General features: G+C 41.0%; 1 protein-coding gene across 1 annotated transcript in view; it reads right to left on the minus strand.

Moving 5' to 3' along the window:
* The window catches only part of SCHIP1 (schwannomin interacting protein 1), a 595,708-nt gene that overhangs the window by 401,920 nt on the left and 173,042 nt on the right, over nucleotides 1-20,746 (minus strand). The window contains exon 4 of the mRNA XM_077488067.1: nucleotides 12,001-12,151. Within this exon, the coding sequence (XP_077344193.1) occupies nucleotides 12,001-12,151 (151 nt within the window). The remainder of the gene's footprint in view (nucleotides 1-12,000; nucleotides 12,152-20,746) is intronic.

Below are 20,746 nucleotides of genomic sequence, written 5' to 3' on the forward strand. Positions count from 1 at the left end.
AGTTTTCTCCATATAGCATTTTTTGGTATATATTTTGAATTGCTGCATGACATAATTTTTTTGTTTTTTCACTGTAGCGCAGATTTTCTCTTCTTTTCTACATGGCCATTAATGTCTAAACCGCTGGCAACAAAAGTGAGTATACCCCTAAGAGAAAACGTCTAAGTGTCAATATTTTGTGTGGCCACCATTATTTTCCAGCATTGCCTTAACCTTCTTGAGCATGGATTTCACCAGAGCTACACAGGTTGCCACTGGTGTCCTCTTCCACTCCTCCATGATGACATCACGCAGCTGGTCGATGTTAGAGATCTTGCGCTCCTCCACCTTCTGTTTGAGGATGCCCCACAGATGCTCAATAGGGTTTAGGTCTGGAGACATGCTTGGCCAGTCCATCACCTTTACCCTCAGCTTCTTTAGCAAGGCAGTGGTCATCTTGGAGGTGTGTACATGTTGGCATTCATGGATCCCTCAATGAACAGAAGCACTTATGCAGCCCCAGACAATGACACTCCCACCACCATGCTTGACTGTAGGCAAGGCGCACTTGTCTTTGTACTCCTCACCTGGTTGCTGCCACACACGCTTGACACCATCTGAACCAAATACATTTATCTTGGTCTCAGCAGACCACAGGACATGGTTCCAGTAATCCATGGCCTTAGTCTGCTTGTCTTCAGCAAACTGTTTGCAGGCTTTCTTGTGCATTAACTTTAGAAGAGGCTTCCTTCTGGGACAACAGCCATGCAGAACAATTTGATGCAGTGTGCGGCGTATGGTCTGAGCACTGACATGCTGACCCCCCCACTGCTTCAACCTCTGCAGCAAAGCCGGCAGCACTCATACATCTATTTTCCAAAGACAACCTCTGGATATGACGCTGAGCAAGTGCACTCAACTTTTGGGATCAACCATGGCAAGGCCTGTTCTGAGTGGAACCCGTCCTGTTAAACCAAGGTATGGTCTTGGCCACCATGCTGCAGCTCAGTTTCAGGGTCTTGGCAACCTTCTTATTACCTAGGCCAACTTTATGTAGAGCAACAATTATTTTTTTCAGATCCTCAGAGTTCTTTGCCATGAGGTGCCATGTTGAACATCCAGTGACCAGTATGAGAGAGTGAGAGCGATAACACCAAATTTAGCACACCTGCTCCGCATTCACACCTGAGACCTTGTAACACTACCTTGTAGAAAAGCATAATTTCTTCAGTGTTGTTAAGATATAATAAAATATTTATAAAAATGTGAGGGGTGTACTTACTTTTGTGAGATACTGTATGTGTAATGGGGTGGCTGGACAGAGAAGTCTATACTCCTCAGATCTGTATGGCGATCCTTCAACTGCTATTTATAGCACAGAAATTCATAGTGTGAAATGGATCTCCACGGCTCCCCTAACCCACTCTCTATGGGTAACATCAGTAAATGAAGTCTTACAAATAGAATATATGGTTTATCAACATAGGAGGTGTCCAGAGAAATTTACAAAATGGTGGTGAAACTAGTTGGACATACCAGGATTGTTTTCGGTATAATTCGTTAGAGACAGGTTTCTAGGATGGAGCACATAAAGGATGTTTTTTTGTTTTTTTTTGAGTGGTAGATAATATTGTAGTTAGTACACTAATAGTTTAGGAACTAAAGATAGTGGAAATGAATGGATAGAAAGTATAGGGTTGTCACAGATATAAATGGAGTGAAAGGATATACAGGCATACCCCACTTTTAAGTACACAATGGGGTTTATTTACTAAAGCTGGAAAGTGCAAAATCAGGCTCACTTCTGTATAGAAACCAAAGAGCTTCCAGGTTTTATTACCAAAGCTTAATTGAACAAGCTGGGGTTAGAAGCTCATTGATTTCTATGCAGAAGTGAGCCTGATTTTGCACTTTCTAGCTTTAGTAAATAAACCCCATTGCGTACTTAAAAGTGGGGTATGCCTGTATTGCACTTGGAAAGTTGTAACAACAAAGTAACAAATGGAATTTGGGGAAGAATTTGGACAATCACTCAGACATTCCGAGAGTCTTAAATAAACGGTGTATTTAGATAATTGGAGGAAAGTTGTATTATTTGTTGTATATGATATAATTTAAGAAGTTTGAAGGGATTAGGTCTCAATAGAGCGAATGGAACGCATGTCCGTTGATAAAGATATATGTATGTATTGTAGACTATAAAATATTTTAAAACGAAGAAAACTGGAGTTAAAAGTTTGGTGAATGTGAATTGTGTGTCTTGTGAAAACAGAAATATTGATATCTTCTGGCTCATCTGATATGGTTTGTATTGTCACCAATACAAACCAGCCTGCCCTGCACACCCTACCATATTCATCTTGGAGTATGCGGCCTCTTTCATATTTCAATATTAGGGGGGTAAAAATCCCCCCCCCGCAATACTTATAAGCCCACATCTAATGCATAAGGTTTTATTATGTGTTTCGTTAAATAAGCTGGGGAAGGGGTAGGAGAATTTGTGACTGTTTTAGTAAAGTCCTATTCTCCTTTAAGCCAATTGATTTATAAATGGACAATACTGTCTTTTGACATCTATTTCTAAAAAAAATCTTTCCTTGTATAAATAGATAAGCCTTCTAGGCAGCATAAACGCAAGGTTCTCTCCATCTGCTCTAAGGGCACCTAAACACCCACAAGCGTGTCCATTTTATGTAAGCCCTAACCTGAACTAGGATGGAATGATTACGTGTGCTATACATACTTTACCATTTTGTAACAAAACCTCTCTTCAAGGAATTCCCAAATTTCCACCATTTCAGACAATACATTCCACTTAGGGTCATTTATTAAATCATTCAACTATCACAATTTCAACATTGTTCGGATCCACAGTTTATGTACCTAAATCATGTTAAATAGAGAAATGGTTATTTTTGCTGAAGTGGCCAATTAGTGTTTGAATTTTCCACATGGGCACATAGACATTATCAGTGCTGTTACACATTAGCAGGCTGCAAAGCAAGGTATGTGATTTAACCCTGTACACAAAGACATGAGTCACATCAGTTATTTGTAGAAGCCTTATTATTTCTCTGCCAGTTTATGTTACATGGTAATGTTATTTTTGCCCGGAGTGTTTTATAGTTGGAGATTTAGTGATGCTTGACACAGTAATGGTCAGAGAGCCAGATTTATTTGTTACTGTTGTGTGTACAAGCATATGAAGAGCAAAGAGTGGAAATCCTGTGGGAGAAATAGGAGAGTAGAGCTAAGATATGTATTTGAAGATTCACAGAGCCAATGGATCATTGTGGCAGCAGCACAGCAGTATCCAACCACATACAGTACTGTCTGCTGCTTCACCACCCTCTGAAATGACTGATATCCATCAGCTTTCCCAAAACCCCAGTCATGACTGCTCCATTAAAATATCTTATTTGCATTTGCACTATACATAATTCTTTATTTTGGCAGTAGTCACCCTTTATCATGCATCAGTGTTTAACAGGAAGCTGTGCTATATGAATACAATTTATGTATATATATATATATATATATATATATATATATATATATATATATATATATATATATATATATATAGTCAAAGATGATTCATTTAAATTAACCCTGCCATATACCCAGGCAATTTAATTTTAGCACATAAAGTCTTAATTAAAGAATGAATATTAAATGTAGGTTTAAACCAGACACACAAGCAGCTGATGTTACGTGCAAATTTATGCGCAACTTTTCCTACTTTCACCTTCTAAGCTTCCCTATTAGCCAGTGAGTTATCCCTTCAAGTTAAAGGGCAAATGCTTAAGTTTAGAAGTGAAAGGGGTACAATGCTGCCAAACTTGGTTATCACAGGAAAAATTGCAGTTTTATTAAGCTGCCGATATCTACTTATACAGTCTACAAGTCTACAAGTCTACAAGTCTTGCAAAGGTTTTTTGATAGGTTTCACCTAAGCTGTCATTGTTTAAAATTGTATATAATCATAGCACAGCACAGGCAGTATTGACAGCGGAATCAGCAATTATCTTCTCCCGACAGGAGGGTGGGAGAATCAGCCGAGATTCCAACCATGTATGCCAAGCCTAATATTCTCTATATATTGCCTACGTTTTGCATATCAACAAATGGGGTCTTTTAGGACCATGGAATCTTTTAAAAATATGCTCTGAGGACATGTATTTGTTGATATGTTTGTATTTGTTGCATATATTTGTTTGATAACATTAGGTAATCAGTCAGATGATGAGAGACTGAAGCCCTGAAAAAGCGGCCTTAAATGTGCAACGCGTAGGCAAGCTCCACGTCTGACTGCTATCCTACCTTTGTTGCTGTTTTTATTATCACAGTACAGTGCCCTTTTGATATGAAATGTTTGCTTGTAATAAAGTTAGGACTTTTTATACTAATAACTTGTATACCTATTGATGTTAGAGATATAAGGTTGTCATCATTCAACGCCCTTTTTAACTACTTTTCCTCAATTTAACTACTATTGTTGGGTTGATGACTTCCTGATGTATATATGGTGTATTTCTATATTTGCCCTCTGTACACAACATCCTTTTGCTGTTACTACCAATGTAAATATGCATATTACATAACTTAGGGGCCACTGGGGAGGCTGCCATTTATTGTAATGCCGCGTACACACGATCGGACTTTCCGGCAGACTAGGTCAGACGGTCTTCCTGATGGACTTTCAGCGGAGTTCCGACGGAGTTTCCAAACGGCCACACACGAACGGACTAAGTCTGTTCGAAAGCCTGTTAGTTTTGAACGTGATGATGTAAGACGGGACTAAAAAAGGAAGTTCAATAGCCAGTAGCCAATAGCTTCCCTTGCATCATATTTGGTCCGTCGGACCAGCATACAGATAAACGGTTTACCTGATAGGAATCTAGTCCATCGGACAGATTTGAAACATGTTCTATTTCTACGTCCGTCTGATTTTTTTTTGTTAATGAAAACACGATCGGATTGTCCGATGGACTGATTCTGTCTGACCTAGTCTGCCGGAAAGTCTGGTCATGTGTACGCGGCATTAGAGTTACTACAGTGATAGCCATGATTCTCTAGGCCCTGTTTAGATTCTGTGCAAGCGCCTGCCTCGCTGTAAACTGACCCTGATGAATTCAAGGTGTTTCCTGATTGGATGAGGTAGAGAAGAGGGACAGTACCAACATGATTTCCACCTTAATCAGAGAACACCTTGTATTCATTGAAAAAAGACAAGACATGCAAAGGGGAAGCAGATTACACATGAATCAGAATATTGTGGCAATTATTGTAGTAGAGGTAACTATTGCAGTCTTTTCCAGCTACCCTTGCAGCCTATCTAGTATGGGATATGCATACTCACATTGGTCCAAACTAGACCAAAGTAAGTATAAAATAAAGATCATACCAGCTTTAAAGAGTCTTTAAAGTGGTTGTAAACCCTTACAACACACTTTGACCTACAGGTAAGCCTAGATTAAGGCTTACCTGTAGGTCCAAGAAATATCTCCTAAACCTACACGGTTTAGGAGATATTTACCAAAAGACAGGCACCGCTGTCTAAGGAGCATGCGCCGTAGACAGCGGTGTGCAGGGGCACTGAGCGCGCCACCGCCAACAGCGATATGCTGCGCGTGGCGGCTCCCGTGCGAATGCGCGGGAGTGACGTCATCACGGCTTCACCGAATGACAGCGGCGGAGCGGCGAGACCCACCGAGAAGATGGATGCGCTGGACTACAGGGGACAGCAGTGACATCGCTGGCACCTGTGTCAGGTAAGTGACACATAATGGACTACTATGCAATGCATAGTAGTCCATTATGCTTTACCTTTGCAGGGAATGAAAGAGGAAGTAAACTCATCAGGGTTTACTTCCTCTTTAAAATAATGGAAATTGTTAGAGAACACACAGGGAAATTTAGGGGAAAAAAACTATACATTTCTTTTTAAATGTGTACAGCATAATGTAGTTGCCTAGACCAGAGAATCCCCTTCTTAGCACCAGAATAGCAATACGACAGCTGATTAGTACAGTAAGTCACACCAGGAATGGCTCAAAAAACCTTTTTAATCAGCCCTTCAGACACACAGGCCTATCTACTATAGTTAGCCCTGACCAGTTCACTGGCAAAGCTTTTCTTTGTTTCTCCTTTAATGAAAAAGACTAGGAATAGCAAAAGTCATCCATCAAAAACATAACATATTAATGAATAATGGCTGAAGGGGTTATATCCTTCTACTAAGTCATTATAAATAGGCTAGTAAATTGCCTGTCATATAAAATGATTGGGGCAGAGAGGTCTTCCACACATCTCTTCTTGGCTTGCTTTTTATTTTCCCATAGTACGTCCATAAACTCCTAGACAGCCACGGTATTCATTCTCAATCAGATTTTTCATGGAGCTCAAGGAAAAAGCCCTCAGCTGAGTCTCACTATCTTTTACAAAATGTTACACAAGGCATGACCTGGCTTAATATGTTAGCAGTATCAGGGAGGAAGATTAATTTTGATTTGGTGCCCTCCCTGCTTAGTGAACACTGCCAAGGAAAACAGAGGGACGGTGGCAGCAGAGGTCTGCAGTTTACTCATTAGAATGTTTGCTGATAGTCTTTTAGTGCAGACATCAATGGATGGAAATCCACTTCAATAACCGTGTAACAAGCCATTACAGCAAAGGTCAGGTGACTCAGAAATCAAATGCTATGTCTAATATGTTCTGCACGTTTTTATGGTCAGGCTAGCTAAATACTGTATGTGACAACATTTTACAGAACTGCTATGATCTTTTTTCCTTTGATATTTTTTAGAAGAATCGCATTGACAGTACAATTTATTATAACTTTAAAACTGAACTCGAGGTTGATATAAAAAAAAGACAACAGTAAATGCAATTATATTATTCGTTAAAATAATTACACTTATTTTAAAGGCAACTGATGTATGTAAGTGAATTTGTTTTACTATCAGTCTTTTGTAATTCCCTTACTATAACCAAACTGGAATAGCTGGTAACCTGAAGCAACCTCTGCTGCATGCTCATATGCTGATAAGAAACATTGACCGGAAGAGGGAAATTACATCATTAGTCTGCTGCATATCCTTCAGTGTCCAATCACAATATAGGGATGGAGAGCTGGCCATGCTGTATTCCTTAAAGTGCAACTCCACTCTCCAACTCTTGGATGTCTACATGCAAATGTGCTTTCATCGCGAGTATTCTTCTTTTGTGCTCAGTTGTATTCCAGATGGGGCATGCTACCCTTCTGTTTTCTAGAATTACTTTATGCTCTGCTTTATATGGAAATAATGTAAGCTGGCTTGTTTATGGAAAATTGTTCTTTATTTTCACTTGAAAAACAATAAAAACATCGAAACTGAAAGAAAAAAAAACAGTACTTTTCTATTCTTAAGAAATAGTGATTTGTTTTATCATGTCCTTTCCAGAGTAATTCCTGAATGAGTCTGTGTTCATTATAACCACCTGATGCACTTTTAGTGTTTTAATAAAGATAATTGCTTTGTCTGCAATTATTTCAGAAGTTGTTAACTCTTTAGGGAGTTGCTCAGCAAAAATGAAATTCCCAATGCAGGGGGTGCCCAAAAATGTGTTTGTATCTAAGTACAGATGTCTAAGAAAATAAATGACCCAATTACACAAGCAGGAAATTACATTTCTGAGGCTTTCTGACACCAACGGTGTACAGAACACCACCAGGTTGCCATAATGCATTGCATTTTTTGACAGGTTTACAAAATTACAGAGGCTGCAGATTGAAATCAAAAGGTGATTTTTGATAAAAAAATACATTACATACTGTTTTGTGTAGCAATTTCATATGCTATATTATATTTGAATTAAAGTGGAGTTCTCCTTTACCTAAAGATAAGAAAAGGTTACCATCCTAGCTATGCTGTCCGGCAGGGCTATGTAAGTCATAAGACAAAATGTACAAATGTATTTCAACTGTGTGTTTAGCTGTTTGACTAGAGTTTAGCTTTAATTTGTAATACAAAGTGCTGAGCAATGTTCTAAGAATGCAGTCATTATCAAAATACAGGTACACAATATAGTATGTAACTTGAAACAAATGAATAAGAAAACTTTTGGTCTATTGATTAGATTTTAGAGCTGGTCTATTCACCCAAAGTGCACATCCACTATGGTGCACATCGGGGTGACCATATGACCAATAACACCAAAGAAAAAAAAAATGGTTAGCATCAGGTTATCCCAGTATTAAAGCGGATCTTCCCCCCCCCCCCCAACTCCTGCTTTTAGGGTTGCAGGTTCTTCACAGCCAAGATACCCAGCGGATCCAGCATTATCCTGCCAAGATCCTCCTCCCTTCTGCCACTGCTCAGGTCCCCTGCCAACATCTTGTGTGATGTCATTGGGAGGCTGTTGGTGCTTCTAGATTCTCCGAATGATGCGCCACTAGGCCCACCCTCTCCTCCTTTTGTGAATGAAGTACTATACTTATTTTTGTAGCAGAGGGGAGGGGGGGTGGGAAGGAGGGAACTTTCTTTTCAAAGTAAAGATCTGCTTCAATGAGTATAAGACAAAAACAAATACAATCCAGGTACACCTTTGAGCATCTATGACGCATCCACCAACCAATACAACATTTACGCAAGAATGTGGATAAGTAATTTGGTTAGCCAGCTCTCTCTAAAGATTAATCCCTTCCCAGCCAGTTGTCAATGGAACAAATTTCCCCATTGAAAGACTTCCCCTCTTTTTCTGTTCAGTGACAACTAATTTTTTCTCACCTTCATTCCCAGTGACAGTGGTCACTCGAAATTAAGACAATACAAACCTGACAGGGTTTCTAACACTTCACCATTACAAAGATATTTTTGGCTTCATATACACTCTAAAAATCAACTACATTGTTGTTGTGCATATTATTCTTTGCCCTCTTAGCTATCTAGAAATTTGGCAGAGGTGGTGTATGATCAAATAGTTTGGATGAAGCCATGTTCACGTTTGGCCAAATCTGTTAATGACCACACTAAACAACTACAAGCTTGGTCCTCCAGCTGTTGTATATACTTCATAATTCCATGGTATGGATACATTCCACATGGTTTAGGAAAAGAGAACACTTTTTCAGAACTTGATCTGGAAGAAAAAAAGATCACGCATAAAATTGTCGACGCTGATGCTTGATAAAGATGCGGGAGGGTTGGCCACCCCCTATATTAAATACTACTTTATTGCCTCCTATTTGAAACATTTTATGGGGATGATTTAGATCCCATCAAAGGTGTATTGCTTACTGTATCTAGCAAATATCCCCTCCTGGCTCTATTAGAGTCTAGAACCTTTACGCCACACCCCAATTTTTAGTACAGGAAAGCTCTTGGATATGGTATTGCAGACCATGACAAAGATTACTAATGTGGATGGTTTTCTCCAATATACTCCCATTGGGTGTAATGGTGGCTATGAGGAGATTAAACACTCAAGGGTTTGATTTCTGGTTTCGTAAAGTGGTACAATATACAGTATGGTACAATTATACGACAATGGTCTTTTCAAATAATTTAAGCAACTAGTTGTGGAGTTTCATATACCACATACCAGGTTCTGGTAGGCCTGCTATCAGGGCTGGGACAAGGGGTGGGCAAGAGGGGAAGCTGTCCTGGGTGCAATGGTTTATTGCAGGGATGGGGATGCCCTGACTCTAACCCTAAGGGAAGGGGGGTGCAGTATGACAACTTTGTCCTGGGCGCCTAGACGACCTTTTCTGGGCACTGCCTGCTGTTCAGTCTCAAGCCTGCACTCATGCCCTACAATTTCAAAAATCCTGTCGCTTCCCTACTGATCAGTGGTGATATTAAGATAACTACAAACCAAAACTGTTTGGGCAGGCCAGTGTTTACAACAGTTGGACAGTTTCAGTTGGTGAAATTAGGGTGCTGTGTATGTAATGCTACCTCAATTATTTTTTGCTTTACAACCCTGCAGTGAATAGACTATCATTCTTCTGCTTCATTAGTATAGTAAGTAAGTGTTACTAAACACAGTAATATAAAAAAATATTCATCTGCCCCCCCTCCCCCCACCCCCATAGTGTCCACAACTTATAAATCTTCTTTTTACATTAAAATGCTGCCACTATATACCTTTTTGGCTTATCTGTATACCATGGTCACACGATAAACTGCAGGGTCTGCCCAAGTGCTGCGTGTTAAGGTAGGAGGAGATTTCAACTACAGCCTTTGTCCTCATGCTGTTATGGGAGGAGGATCATCCATAAATCAAGATGTGACATCCCATCCACTGTGTTTTTTTTTAGTTACTGGGCATGAAGGAGGAGGGAGGGTCTATATCATGTGACCTGTCTAGCTCTGATCCGCAAGGAAATGTTCTCTCCAGCAATAGAGACCAAACTGAGCATGTGCAGCAGTACTAACCTTACTGTGTCTTATCTGGCCTTGCCAAGAGAGACCCTACAGCAGAGGACATGTCCATACAGGATCAAAATAGCCTTTTTACACAATGCAGAGGATTAACCGCTTAAGCTTCACAGTGAGTATAACAAGCATTCTATTCTTCACATACAGACTGATTTTACTGTTGTGGGTTTAGTAACACTTTAAAGGGAAGGTTTAGTCAGCATGATAGCTTAGTGGTGAACACTCCTGCCTTGCAACACTGGGGCCCACCATTCAAATCTCAACAAGAGTTGGAGTTGCCTGTTTTCCTTACACCTGCATGGGTTTTCTTGGGGTACTCCCACGCTCCAAAAACATGCTGGTAGGTAAATTGGCTCCTGTCTAAATTGGCCCTAGTATGTGCATGTATGCATGTGAAATTGGGGACCTTGGATTGAGACAGAGAACGACAACAATAAAATGCTATAAAAGTTCAAATTGTGCACACCTTACAATTGCAACTTCATAATCATATCCTCAGATAAGTATATAGCACTGGCAGGCAAGCAGCAAAAAAATTATTGATGGATATAGCACAAAAAAAAAAAACGAAATAACGACTGACAATTGCTACAATTGTGCTTCCTTACACTTACTATACACATAATCCGAAAACGCCATTAGTCTTCTTATTGTCATTAAATACAGTACATGCAATTTACATTCACTTTTCTAAATATATTCCACACAGTATTTCTCAACATTTCATTTCACATTCTTATTGAAATCTACATGAAAGAGTCAATCGGTATGCTTGCCGAACAACCTCAACAGCTGGGACACAAAATATATGTAATATTTCACAAGGTTCACAGTTAATACATAGCAATTTATAAAGTTCATTCAGTGGAGAAATTTTGCTCTACTGTAAGCCTTTTCTGACATGGTCATGTCAACATTTGGGTCATGTGCGGAGAATATATCCAGCATAATAAATGATAAAAAAACAGCAGCAATAAATAAAAATGCATAATTAAAATCTGGACAGTAAAACTAGCCATACGGACCTCATGGTTTTCCTTCAGGGCAGGCCTGTCACCCCATTTTTTTCTTTTTGCTGGCAGGTAAACAAGCAATATAACAATACTCAAACCCGTAACAAATGACCAATCCAGCCTTGACATTGTAACAGTGATCTAGATAGGATTCCAATTTTTCCTGGGAAAATAATACCAGCATTCCATTTTTTTTTTAAGTCTCTGTTCTAGTAGTAACATTGGCATCAAGTCCTGCTTTTACCAGCTAGGCCAGTGGTATCCCAGAAACGATACCATCTGCCAGTCACATGTAAATTTGTCATTTAACAAAAGTAGTAGTTTACTAGAAGACATATTTAAAGGCGCATGTACCTGATACAAAGAGTGCTTTGCATACTTAGTTATAGCTTTGTGTTAGCTTATCTATATCTAAATCTTATACTCTGAAAAAGCAGTTAATGAAAAAATGTTTTCTATAAATGACATAAGCTTGTGGACTGTATACTGACACTGAGTGCCCCCTAGTGGTCACTCTAGAACACAATTTCTGATGTGCAATGAAACTGTCAATACTAGTGTGGATTTCATTGATCTGTACTTACAGGAGTGCTGCCATCCGAAAAGGTGTTCATACTGATAGAACTGCTCATTTTATCTGAAGACAAAGAAGATGGGGACGGACTGCGTTTTTCTATGCACTGTGCATTCAAAGAATCCTGGCGCTGTAAGTAATCCCTCCATGCTCTTTGGATTCTGAATAAAATGCAAAACATTTATATGAGTAAATAAATAAAAGCCTAATAATGATAAAACAAGTAAACATTTATTTTCTAGTTGTTTATTTGAGGGTCTCCTGAAGGCAGGCACGTTTTCTCTTAAGCCAAGAATTAAGTGCATTTTAGAACATTGTAATGTTTTTGTGTACTGCTCTTCAAAAATGAACATGGATCACATTTAGATTTGCACTGAGCTTGTCTAGATATAATGAATCTCTTTTATAAACATATCTGTAGAACTTTAAAATTGCAGTAAATTGCATTATACATTATTTTTATTTTTTTATTAGTGCAATAGGCAATAGCAATTAAAAGTATCCGCAAAAACGACCTACAGCTATTGTACTAAAATGCAGATGTAGCACCCTGGGGTCTAGTAAGGGATGCTCCTCACAGATTTACTTGCCAGGAGTAGTTAGTTACCTTAGTCAAATGTTAGAGATCCATTGATTTCTCCCCAAGTTTGACCTTTTTGTACTTTTCTTTTCTACCACTAGGTGGTCGGGCACTTGGTGGTACTAGATATAAGAAGGACAACTCAAGTTCAGGTTATGGGTATATGGCAGGGATCTGCAATTAACTCTAGCTGTTGCAAAACTACCAGTCCCATCATGCCTCTGCCTTTGGGTGGCATGCTTGTGGCTGTCAGAGTCTTGCTATGCCTCATGGTATTTGTAGTTCTGCAACAGCTGGAGGTCCGCTAATTGCATATCCCTGGTATATGGGGTATCTCAGCCAATGGGCAGGGGTTTTCTTGAATCCCTTGGCCTGCTGGGGGAGCCTATATATTTGGGTGGAGTCAGGTGATCTCTATTCTATGCCACCTGGACAGCTGTCTGAGTGGACATGTGTTTTATGCCTCGGGCTGTTAAGCGGAAGATTGGGCCTATCCTCGGGGTATCTGGCTGCCAGGCTGTGTGAGGGCCTATTCAGAAGTAAGAGGACAGCGCACGGTTGGGAATGCGGCTTGCAGTCCAACCAGAAGTGACGGGTCTGCCGGTCAGGAGAACCTGTCCTGGTTTGAGGTAGAAGGGAAGCTGTCATCACTAAGGGACCAACCACCTTTACCAGGGACCACAGTGAGTAACCGGAGCAGCATTCTCACCGAATGGGCACAGTGGAGATTTGGGGAACTTCAGGTGGTGATCAAGTCAGGGACTCAACTAACAGAGGTGACAACTGCAGAGCAGCCTTGTGAGTCAAGCCACCGGCCAAGCCAGTTAGTAGGGGTGAAGCTTGAGAAGTATCTGGAGTGCCAAGCTAGGGACCCAGCAAGGAAGGATGGGTGATGCTTGATGGAGAAACCACCGCAAACCTTGGAGTCTGGCAATTGAAATTGCAACTGCTTAAGACCCCTTTCACGCAGTAAAGCTGCGCTATTTTTAGCGTTGCTTTACCATAATTTTAGCGGTGCTATTCGGCTGCTAGTGGGGTGGTTTTAACCCCCGGTAGCAGCCGAAAAGGGGTTCAAATATGCCCGCAAAATGCTGCTGCAGCGGCGCTTAGTCGGTGGTATAGCAGCGCTGCCCCATTGTTTTCAATGGGCAGGGGCACTTTAGGAGCGGTGAGTTCACTGCTCCTAATGCGCTGCAGAGAAGCTGCTGGCAGGACTTTTTCTGATGCCCTGCCAGCGCACCACTCCAATGTGAAAGCCAGAGGGCTTTCACACTGGAGTGAATGGAGCCGCTGTTTCAGGGCGATTTGCAGGCTCTATTTTTAATGATATAGCGCCTGCAAAGCACCTCAGTGTGAAAGGGGTCTAAGGGTGTCCTGGCCCTAGCCCTCTTTACCTCATAAAAGAAAGACTGTAAAAGAAATAAACATCTCTTTTGCATTCAAGAAGTATCTGGCGTCCAATAACTTACACCTTGCACCCACTATGCCTCACAACCCAGTACTTACAGAATGATGTCAGCTATCTTTGGCCTTAGAGGTCCTCATTAGACTGGAAGAAGCTAAAGACTTTGCTACACAGACAATGGGGTTGGTTTACTAAAACTGGAAAGTGCACAATCTGGGGCAGCTCTGCACAGTAGACAATCAACTTCTAACTTCAGCTAGTTCAATTAAGCTTTGACATAAAAAACCTGGAAGCTGATTGGTTTCTATGCAGAGCTTCACCAGATTTTGCACTCTTCAGTTTTAGTAAATCACCCTCAATGCATCAAACACAATTTAAACCCCATTCAAATGCAGTGCAGACACTAGTGTGCATGTACCCTATAATGATCACTGGTCAGCTGAGAGACATAACTTAGCCAGTATTAAATGGGTCTCCTAAGTCTCCTCCCAGTAAGATATTGTTAATATAGCTCCCACTGCACATTTGTATAAATTAGTGGAGCACTACCCATGTAGGAGTTGCTGATGTCAGGTTTACACACTGCTGCACAGCCAGTCACACAGCATTTCCTTCTTGCATCCAGACATAGAAATCAGTAATTTGGCTTGTCTTTGTTGTTTTATTTGGGGATGATAACTTGGATTGGGTTAAGAGATTATGGGATGCCCAACTTCAAATGCCCAACAAATAGAACCAGGGACGACTTCCTCCCTATTTACAGATTCCTCTTCTTCCTTTCTCCTGCACAAACCTGGTTCCTTTTTGTACATCATCTACTGAATCACTACCAGAGGAACTAACAGTCTCTTGTTAGCTCAGCAACAGCCCATTACAGGCTAGGGACTCTCAGCCCTTGGTGAAGTAGAAAATGTGGAGTGAACAGCTTCTCGAACTACCCTCTGCTTCTCTGTAGACACCGATCCCAGTTCTAACGCTTGCAGAAATACTAACCCACCTGACTGCCACTAGACTTCCTGGCTGCTTTCTCTTCCCAGTCCTCCTGACTGATATACACATGGAGACTCCCCAGGGCAAGGTTGGATGAAGGCTTGGCACACCGCTGTATTCAAGAGAGATCTGCTACAGCTGGCAGTCTCTCCCCTTGTCTATCCCTCCCTGCACTGTGCTGATCTACTTAATGGCTCTCTTTGCTCCTGCTGCCTCTCTGATTAGGCTCCCTTCAACTGCCTCCTGTGGTGGAATCCTTCCAGGCCAGCCTCCTGAGCTCCAGCCGGAGGTAAAACCCCTCATCAGCAGGGTTCCTTTAAGGGGCACGGACAGACTCCCCAACTCCCAGTCCCAGCATTCCTCATTCCTATTTATGGACTCTTTGGTACCCTGCCAGGCCCATGCCTGGAAATTGGCTAAGGACCCATACATATGCAGAGCAGCTCCTCCTCACCTCCACCTACTAGCATCTAGAATGTTCTACAACTTTCTAGATCCAGGGGGAGACACCAGAGAGCTGTCTGTATGAGTCATGCCTGCATAACATTTCATGACCCCCACCCAATAACAGACTCACAGGCTAGATATGAGTCGTAGTATGTTTTTCCTATTCTTACTCTAGTAGCACACACTAGAGGGTGCTACACTAGTTATAGCTGAAATATGGGCACAAAAACTTAAACAAAATATATATTTCTTGTTAGCCACAAAAGGTTATAAATCCACTTGGTGCTCACCAAATGTATTTGCAACCTCCGGTATTATCTTGTAAAAGTAGTGGTGACATCATCAATGTGCTACGCATAGCTTGTGCAGAGATCAGAGGTAATAGAGGGACCCAGCAGGCTCCACCCACTAATGGCTGCTTGCGGAAAATTGCAGGAGGGGGCGGAAACAAGACCAGTCATTCTGCTCAAGGGGCAGTAGTACCGGTCTGTATTACGGGAAGCTCCTGCACAGCAGAAAAGTTTTACACTGGGTTACCACACAGATCTTGAAGATGCACACCAAGATTTAAGAAGTAGTATACACGACTCATGCTTATTCCGATACGCAGCTTGAAATCAAATTAAAAGTAGAACTCAAACCTTTTTAGTTTTGGATGAAGTTGTGAGCATTTGTATTTATATCTGAACCCTATAAAACAAATCAGGACGCAAGTGGAAATATCCCTGAAGTGAAAGGAAATCCCACGCTGTTGTCTTTGCGTATGCATGGGAAATCTTCAGGATGTGTTCAGATGTGACAAAGGGCTCTGCCAGGACCAGAAGTCCGGGCAGAACCCTTTGTCGCATCTGCTCATGCGCTATAATGATGGTTTTGGAGGAGAGGGCGGAGCAACACACTAGATTACTGAACTTCCTCACTAAAACAAAATCTAAAATTGTGACTACAATGTCAGTTCACAAAAGCTTTACTACATGAGTAGTGTTTTATTAAATTATGTAACATTTAGCTCTTGTTACCATTAATGTATGCAAAGTCATGTAACAAAGATTATCACACCATTCTTTTTTAAACTGCCTTTAGCTTCTGACTGGCTATAATTGTAAAGTTCTATGAGTTGAATAACGAGGAGAGCAGGAAAATGATCCATTCAAGGTGGAGATAAAATGCTAGTTCATAAGATATAGTACCAGTTCAGGGAAAATAGAAGATTTCAGTAGCTAAAAATAATTTTTACATGAAAAATACTGATTCTACACCTATTTAAAATCTTTATGAAGTGAAAATGTTTGAATAGGTAATATAAATGATGTAGTTAAAAAGTATTTTATTCCCAAACCGCTTAAATACTCATTTAAATATTTGGAGTCTAGGTAACACCAGATCGCCCTCCTTCTCTAGTATTTTAGGGACCGAATTAAAGCATTAAAATCCCTCTGCATATCAGTGGCACCTAATTAAAATGATTCTTATGCCACAGCTCCTCTATTTCCTCCTCTAATACCCCAATGGTGATTCCATTAAAAATCTTTAGAATAGTTAATACACTTTTCCGCACTTTAATTTAGAAGGAGAATTAAGCTAGAACACTTACAAAGGCCTAAAGATGATGGTGGGTTGACCTTGCCCATCCCATGGTTGCATTATTTAGCAGCTCAGTTACAATACCTCATAGGAACATAGCAACCATCAACATGGGGAATGGGTTAGATGGCAGAGGGTGTAGTTCATCCATGGCGATGATGTCTCACACCACACATAGAGGATCCATAGTACTGACCCTTGAAGCGCAAACTTTTGGATTACCGCACAAGAGATACCCGACATATCCTTAATTAGAAGGTTTTAAGCTAGACCAAAAACCTTCAGGTAACAGGCTACATAGAATTTAGACCCATATGGTGTAATGACACTTATATGGAGCTGGCAAAATTGTAGTGTGGGGCTAGGTGGTCAGCATATGGAGTAACATATCTTAAACAAATATTCCATAACAGGGCACTTAAGACATTTGCTGCATTACAGAGTAAGTTCAATGTACCACAGTCTATGCACTTTTATTATATACAGCTGCAGCATGCAGTTAAGGCACAGAGTAATTCTTCGGAATGGCACTTGTCGCCCACTCCATTATTCAGTCTCATCAGGGATGTCATGTCCTCCAAAGGAATTATTTCACAAAGCTATGCCATGCTTCTACAGTCCTATCTGACTTGGCCATCTGGAGGGTGAACACTGGGAGGAAGCCTTTCAGGCAGTGGTCACATGCTCATTAAATGTTTTGCAAAGGTTAACGCAACTGTATATCCTTCTAAGGGTGTATTTTACTCCTCACAGACTCCACTTGATAGGCCTAAGATCAGACTCTACTTGCACAAGGTGTAAGAAGGACCATGGTGACCTAATACACCTCTTGTGGCGGTGTCTGAAATTTCCTTCCTACTGGGCAGGGGTGGTACACAGGATCATTTCTGTGTTTCAACTGGTCCTTCCCATTGACCCAAAAGCCTGCTTACTGGGTATATTGGAAGAGTAGGATTGGGAAGTGTGGACCAGGGAGGCTATCCTCAGAGCTTTGTTCCAAGCACGCAAATAATTGATGGTACACTGGAAGTCGGAGGCTCCCCCTACTGTGAGAGGGTGGGTCAAGAATATTGGTGAGCTGTTAAGAATGGAAAAGCCTATATACCAACTTAGGGGAAATTAGAATAAATTTGAGAGGTTATGGGGACCGTGGTTGGATGTTCCAGGGCAAGCTCCAGTGGATTTGACCATGGGATAGGCTACTACTCAATGCTGGCTAGTTAGGTGCATTTCTGCAGGGTATATTGTTAGACTACTCAAGAGGGGATATCTTGTCTTTTAGTATGATATAAAACGTACTGCGGTTTAGTTTCTCTGGTTAGGCAAGTTGAATTGTTTACTGTATTATCAATTTTTTTAGTTTGTTAATATTGACTTCGGGGGCGGGTGTGTTTCTGCTGGGCTTTACATTGATATGTACTGTTGGCAATGTATGTTGATGTTTTCAATAAAAATCTTTGTTGGATAAAAAAAAAAGTATTTTATTGTATTACATCTACAGTCTTTTTTTAATTTTACTGGCAGAGCAGAAGTGTAGCTATGTGTTACATTTTAGAAATGGTCTTTATGAGACATAAAAACTTGTGTTAGTAAATCTTAGGATTACTCTACAGGCACAGGTAAGGAAAAGCTGGGAAGTGATTATTTACTGCTTTACAGACCATCCTCTCATTCTATGCAAAATCTACCAATAGCCAGTACATATTCCTAATGTTCACCAGAGGGCAGCCTTTACTAGCATAACGGATTCCTAAACTGTAAATGCAAAAATAAGGACATTGCCTATATATTGTGAGCTGGTTGTCTGGGCTTATTTTTCTTTTTTGGAAGTGTATTTTTCAATCCACATGGATGGGTGGCAGACAGACAGAAAAAGTCAGCAGCAAAAATGTATAGTTCTTACTTTGCCAAGGTAAAAACAAAATGTGCGAATCATTCTGTATTGCTATAAAGTTTTTATCTCTAATTTCTTTCACGAGTCTGAAAATGTATAAAGGGTCCCGTCTCAATGAGACAGGAAACAAAATGCATAATGCTTGTAATATAATAGGGAAGTTTTGATACAATATCATCAGGGTCATACTTGAGGTGATTGTAGCCGTATTAGTGCACTTGCAATAGAAACAATTTAGTACTGTCCGTGATCATTTTTTTAAATTGCGCCTGTATACAATTTTTTAGGGCAATCTTTAGGGGGATGTCCCCTTTTTCAAGGTCCAAGCAGTAGTAATGCACAAAGTACATTCTGCTAAAACTTGATAAAAAAGTGGTGTAGGAGTAGAGTGTGGTGTAAATCAACCTGCCAACAACCTATATAACAGGGGTCTCCACACTTTCTAAACCGGAAGGCCATTTAACTATCCTTCAGACATTAGAGGGGCCGGACTGTGGCCAGTGGGAGTAGAAAATGTCCTGGCATATTGGTATTAGATAAATAGTGTCCCATCATTGGTGTCAGTGGGAGGAATAGTGTCCCATCATTTACATCAGTGGGAGGAATAGTGTCCTATCATTCCTGACAGTGGGAGGAATAGTGCCCCATCATTGGTGTCAGTGGGAAGAATAGTGTCCCATAATTGGTGTTTAGCGGGAGAAATAGTGCCCTATAATCAGTGAGAGGGATGGTGCCCTATCATTCCTGTCAAAGGGAAGAATAGTGTCCCATAATTGGAGGAATAGTAACCTATCTTGTGCCATTGTTAATGTCAGTGGGAGAAATAGTGCCCCAAGGGCCTGATAAAGGAAATTAAAGGCCCGCAGTTTTCAGACCTCTGCTATATAACAATAGAACAAAGATATGTACAGAGTGCATCAAGACCCCTCATAGACTTTGAAGGCAGAACCACATATGAAAGTATATTTAACCACTTCCCACCCGGCCTATAGCAGAATGATGGCCTGTGGGGGCGCACAACGTGTTGATCGTGGTGTGTGTGTCAGTCTGACACACCGCATCACCAATCTTGGTAAAGAGCCCCTGATGGAGGCTCTTTACCATGTGATCAGCCATATCCAATCATGGCTGATAACGATGTAAACAGGAAGAGCTGTTTATCGGCTTTTCTTCACTTGCGTCTGACAAACGCGAGTAGAGGAGAGCTGATCAGCAGGTCTCTCATGCCAGGGGGGTCTGTGCTGATTGGTTATCAGCGCAGCCCCCCACGGATGCCCGCCCAGGACAACCAGGGATGCCGCCAGGACCACCAGAGATGCCCACGAAGGAACCCCAACAGGTACGCCACCCTAGACCACCAAGGATATGCCAATCAGTGTCCAGGCAGCTGCCAATCAGTGCCCATTAATATTGCCTGCCAGTGCCATCAGTCCCCAGCAGTGCTGCCTATTAGTGCCACCCATCAGTGCCGCCTATCAGTGCAGCCTTTCAGTGCCCAGTGTTGCCTGTCAGTGCCCACCAGTGCCACCTATGAGTGCCCATCAGTGCCGCCTATCAATGCCCATCAGTGCTGCATATCAGTGCCACACATCAGTGCAGCTTATCAGTGGCCATCAGTGAAGGGGAAAAAAAATTTTTTACACAATTTTATAACAAAAACAAAGAAAATAAATGTTTTCTACATTTTCGGTCTTTTTTTATTTGTTTAGCAAAAAATGATCAAATACCACCAAAAAGAAGCTCTATTTGTGGGAAGAAAATTATAAAAATTTGGTTTAGGTAAAGTGTAGCATGACCGCACAATTGTCCTTTAAAAAGTGACGGCACTGAAAGCCAAAAATTGGCTTGGGCAGGAA

The sequence above is a fragment of the Lithobates pipiens genome, unplaced genomic scaffold (assembly GCF_037356315.1).
Source record: "Lithobates pipiens isolate NorthernLeopardFrog02 unplaced genomic scaffold, aLitPip1_a1.2 Scaffold_18, whole genome shotgun sequence".
In the NCBI taxonomy this organism is placed as follows: domain Eukaryota; kingdom Metazoa; phylum Chordata; class Amphibia; order Anura; family Ranidae; genus Lithobates; species Lithobates pipiens.